At 29.6% G+C, this 5091-nt stretch overlaps 1 protein-coding gene across 2 annotated transcripts; it reads left to right on the top strand.

Annotated features, from left to right (window-relative positions):
* Nucleotides 1–607: 607 nt before the first annotated feature.
* On the top strand, nucleotides 608–4768 carry LOC145097094 (uncharacterized). 2 transcript variants are annotated; one of them, XM_079034605.1, is made up of 9 exons: nucleotides 608–840; nucleotides 1459–1553; nucleotides 1658–1726; nucleotides 1818–1933; nucleotides 2010–2064; nucleotides 2159–2279; nucleotides 2380–2427; nucleotides 4331–4425; nucleotides 4511–4768. In XM_079034605.1, the coding sequence occupies exons 1-9, from the start codon at nucleotides 747–749 to the stop codon at nucleotides 4610–4612; spliced, it is 795 nt and encodes a 264-aa protein (XP_078890731.1). In that variant the 5' UTR covers nucleotides 608–746; the 3' UTR covers nucleotides 4613–4768. The 2 variants fall into 2 exon arrangements, with proteins under 2 accessions (XP_078890731.1, XP_078890723.1); XM_079034597.1 differs by having other exon boundaries at nucleotides 609–840; nucleotides 1444–1553.
* Nucleotides 4769–5091: the final 323 nt, after the last annotated feature.

The raw sequence follows: 5091 nt of genomic DNA, 5'->3' as shown, positions 1-5091 counted from the left end.
CCAATAACCTTACTTTTTTATAATTATTTTGTAATATCTATATAAATTTGCATTTTATTTATGTGTTTCCCGTGTTTAACGCGGGTCATAATCTAGTTTTGTTTATAATTAAACTTTTTTGTTTACACAGTTAACTATGAAATTTGTTAAATATATTCAAATATAATTATTGTCACCTAAAACAATGTGACAATATAATATTTAAACATATTTAATAAATTTGATGGTCAATCATATTAAAAAAAATAAAAAAAATTACCTAAATATAAATAAAATAAAAAATTCATTATACTCCCAAACCATTTTCAAGTGCATTATCCATACTTACTTAAATTGGATAAAGATCAAATTGATTTTTCATTTATCAAATAACAAGAGTCACCTCAATATAAAATCATAATTTCAATTAGGTAGGGGATTCCTAGAATCATGAACCAAACGTGCTAAGGATTGGAATCGGATTAAAATGTGTATTTCTTTAAGCATCAATGGAGTCATAATACATAGTCAACTCTTGCCCGACATCCGGTCAAAATTAAGTTGACCTCTCGCTATCTAAATCTCATATGAACTTCATCGCCTTATATAAATGCGTCGGATTAGATTTTCTTGTTGATTCAATATTTTATTGCCAAATTGAAGATATGCTTCGCCGGTATTTCAGGTTGAAAATGGTGGAAATGAACCTCATATAGTGTCTGTGTGTGTGTATTTTGTGTCTCTCTGTGTGTTTTTATTTTCTGGGAATGGATGATAGAGGAGGACACGATGGTGGATCATTTGTCGCAGTTCGGAGGATTTCGCAAGGTCTTGATAGAAGCAATGCTTGTCATACAACAGGTATACAAAATCTCCATCGATTAAATTCGTTCAACTACGTTACTTTTCATTATGATTTTTGTAAAACATTGGATCTGTGTTGGTTGAATTGATTCGTGTAGCGAGTTGAGCTTGTTTAGAAGTGTAAACGTATCGATTGACTTCCAACTTTTCTTCGAGATTCTATAAGATTGAAATTTCAATGGCGTATAAAGTTTGAATCACTGTCAAGCGAGCGACTTTCGCTAACACAATCTGGTTCGATTGGATGAAATGGATAAAGGTTCACCAGTTATTGCGTCTAATCAAACAAATCTCTACATCTTTCTGCTTACAATTCATGCTTTTTGATCGGGATTAAGTATTTCAAATTTCAAATTTCAATTCATGTGCTCTGATTGACCGATTCCATTTCATTTTGAGCATAAAGCGATTCCTACTTTAGGTTTTCATTTCCCCTTATTCTAAACACCATCTGTAACAATATGCATCACTTTTCTATCTGTGAGGCCTTCATAGATCCTGTTCCATATTTCCATTACATACCTATTGATCAACATCATGACTTTTGGTAAAATTAGAACAAACTCACTTGCTCTTGTCATTTTCTTCTTCTTGTAATAGATGAGGCTGTTGCAGGCTCAACAGCATGGCTTGGCAGAAGCCTTTCATGTGTTTGTGTTCAGAGAAAAGAAGGAGACTCTCGCCCCTCATTTGATTTGACACCTGCTGAGGTATTTATTAATTCATTTCACATGATTGATATATATATTTGATATGTTTTCAATACACCATTATAGATCTACACTTATGCTTTGTTTTTCTTTGATGTTATCAGGAGGATTGCCTACAAAGGCTGCAAAACCGTTTAGACATTGCTTATGATAGTTCAATTCCAGAACATCAGGTACATATCTTTATATCTATAAAAAGATATTATTAAGTTTATAAAAGGGAATTGACATTAATACAATAATATACCTATTTTGTTGTTGTAGGAAGCATTAAAGGCATTATGGAAAGCTGCATTTCCTGAAGAGGAACTCAGTGATCTGATTTCTGAGCAGTGGAAAGAAATGGGCTGGCAAGGGAAAGATCCTTCCACAGATTTTCGGTATAAAAATTCCCATTTTGCCCTTGAATCCTATCATTCCCTTTTCCTATTCATAAACCATGGAGTTTTGTAATAGGGGTGGTGGATTCATATCACTGGAGAACTTACTATATTTTGCCAGAAATTTCCAGGTATACCCCTCCAACTATAAATGAAAGTAGGATGCTATAAATTATAAAATATAATAAACAAATATATAAAAGTAGATTGATATTTATTGTGTAGAAATCATTTCAAGATCTTCTTAGGAAGCAAGAAGGTGATAGAGCCATGTGGGAATATCCTTTTGCTGTAGCTGGAGTTAATATCACATTCATGCTTATTCAGATGCTTGATCTTGAAGCAGGTTTGATAAAAATGTTAATAATCCTTAAGAAAATTTGGAATTTTAATCTTTTATTTATTTATTTATTTATTTTTATACTAATAGTGTTTTAAATGTATAGTAAAACCACGGAGTTTTGTTGGAGCAACTTTTCTAAAGTTTCTTTCAGGTATATAATTAAATTATAAGTGATCTAAAGTGTTAAATGGCATCCATTAGGATATGATATATAATAAGATATATAACTAAAAGTAAATTTCATTTTTTGTAAGTTTTAAATTAAATATAGGATTAATATCATAAAAAAAAAACCTTATATATTGGGTTTTTTTTTGGGGTAAAACCTCAACTTTTTTTTTTTTTTTAGAAAAAAACCCTCAAGTTTTTATTTTTTCACTAAAAAATCCTCAACCTTTTAATTTTTTCTGAAAAAAATCATGAACTGTAAATTCTTTTTGGGTTTTATGTATAAAAGTCCCATTATTTTGGGAAATTTTTTGATAAAGTCCTAAAAAAATTAACAGAAACGTCCAGATTATTTAATTTTACATGATCATCTGTCATATCCTTTTAAAAAAAAATAAGGACTTTTATGTTAATTTTGGCAAAATATTAAATAATCAGGACTTTTCTGTTCAAATTTTTTTTAGGACTTTATCAAAAAATTTCGCAAAATAATGAGACTTTTTTGCATAAGACCTGTTTTTTGGTTAATCTCATGAAAGACCTTATATTTTGTGTTTTTTACATATTAAACCTCATCTTTATTTTTTCCTGAAAAATACCTTGTATTTTCTAGTTTTTTTCAAAAAGAACCCTTAACTTTGTCTTTTATTCCGAAAAAATCCCTCAACCTTCTAATTGTTTCCAAATAAATCCTCAACTTTTTTAGTTTTTCTCAAAAAAAACTAACATTTTACTACCTTTTTCGGTAAAAAATGACTAAAAGGGCCAGATCGGAAAAATGAAAAAATGTAAGGTCTTTTTCAGGAAAATAATAAAGTTAAGGTTTAATCTGGAAAAACCACAAAATATAAGATCTTTTATGAGATTAACCTTTTTTGTCAAAATAAAAACCTCAAAATAGACAAATTTTTTCGGAAAAAAAACTACTAAAAGGGCCAAATCGAACAAAATGGAAAAATACAAGGTCTTTTTCAGGAACAAAATAAGTTGAGGTTTAATCCGAAAAAACTTGTAAAATGTGAGGGTTTTTTTGAGAAAAAATAAAAAAGTTGAGGTTTTATTTGGAACCAGTTAGAAGGTTGAGGGTTCTTTTCCGAAAAAAGACAAAGTTGAGAGTTTTTTCAGAAAAAATGGAAAAAATATAATATCTTTTTCAGGAAAAAAACATAATATATAAGGTCTTTTATGATATTAATACTAGAATTTGTCAGATTAGTAAAAAAAAGAAAATTGTAAGTACAATGATGTGATAAAAAGAAGAGTAAATTACACGAATGGTCCCTATGGTTTAGGGTAATTTGCATGTTTGATCCCTAACTTTATTTTTTAACTCGGAAGGTCCCTACTGTTTGTTTTTGTTACGCACTTGGTCCCTGTCTTACCTAAAAAGACTATTTTGCCCTTGATTTTTTAATTTTTTTTAAATAAACACACCCCAACCCTACCCACCTCACATTACCTTACCTACCTCACCATTTTTTCCTATTTAAATAATAGTCTTTTTAGGTAAGATAGGGACCAAGCGTGTAACAAAAACAAACTCTAGGGACCAAGCGTGTAACAAACACAAACAGTAGGGACCTTCCGAGTTAAAAAAATAAGTTAAGGATCAAGCGTGCAAATTACCCCAAACCATAGGGACCATTAGTGTAATTTACTCTAAAAAGAAATAATGGAAGTACGTTGTTATCTTTTTCATTTAGCCATAAATAAAAATCCTACGTGGACGCCATGTCATAAACACATGGATGCCACATCAGCAGTTAACCTGTCAAACCGGTTTACACTTAAGATGATTTATCGTTTGTATTTATTATGGTTTATTTATTTATTTATCGTTTTATAATTCTAACAAAATTGCTTTTTATAAATTTATAATACGACAGAAAACGAGTCAGCATTTGACCTTCTATATTGCATCACATTCAAGCTAATGGATCATCAATGGCTTGCGATGCACGCATCTTACATGGATTTCAATGTATGTGATTAATTTCCCAATTTTCATTTTTAATTTATTTAATAATTATCAGATTAAAATGTTGTTTCTTTCTGACTTAATACAGACTGTGATGAAATCAACACGCCGTCAACTAGAAAGAGAGCTTTTGCAAGATAACGTGAGCCGCATCGAGGAACTTCCTTCCTACGGTCTTCTTACTCGATAGAATTATCAGTTTTGTTTGATTCATGAATTTTTACAAAAAATTAATATGATGATTACTATTAAAGTTTGCAATATGACAAAGACAAAAGTTTAGTATATGATATTGTATCTGTTAACTAAGGGTTTTATATAGAAAAGTCTTTAATATTTTAGGAAATTTTTTGATGCTTTTTTTTAACGGAAAAATCTCATTATTTTGGAAAAACATGTACCTGTTAAAAAAAAATTTAAAAATACTTTTTAGTTAATTTGGGTAAAATGCTAAACAATCAAGATTTTCTGTTAAAAAAAATTTAGAGCTTTACCAAAATAATCTAAATAAAATGCGGTTAACTATCTGTAATAACCCGTCTTGTATGGATAAAAATAAAATCCAGTTAAGTTGTGTGTACCAGTAATTTGGGCCGATGGGTGTTACAAAATGGTATTAGAGTAAATTTGGTTTAAAATTTGTATGTATTTTTAGAGTGCATATTTTAT

The sequence above is a fragment of the Lactuca serriola genome, chromosome 1 (assembly GCF_051521515.1).
Source record: "Lactuca serriola cultivar US96UC23 chromosome 1, Lser_US96UC23_V15, whole genome shotgun sequence".
Classification (NCBI taxonomy): Eukaryota; Viridiplantae; Streptophyta; class Magnoliopsida; order Asterales; family Asteraceae; genus Lactuca; species Lactuca serriola.
This window is presented reverse-complemented; position numbering and strand designations above follow the sequence as displayed.

Excerpts from the sequence above, each read along its gene's own strand:
- LOC145097094 (XM_079034597.1), top strand. The coding sequence starts at position 747 with ATGGATGATAGAGGAGGACACGATGGTGGATCATTTGTCGCAGTTCGG. Across the intron at positions 1,727-1,817 it reads GTTCAATTCCAGAACATCAG|GAAGCATTAAAGGCATTATG; the intron begins GTACATATCTTT and ends TTGTTGTTGTAG. Across the intron at positions 2,065-2,158 it reads ATTTTGCCAGAAATTTCCAG|AAATCATTTCAAGATCTTCT; the intron begins GTATACCCCTCC and ends TTTATTGTGTAG.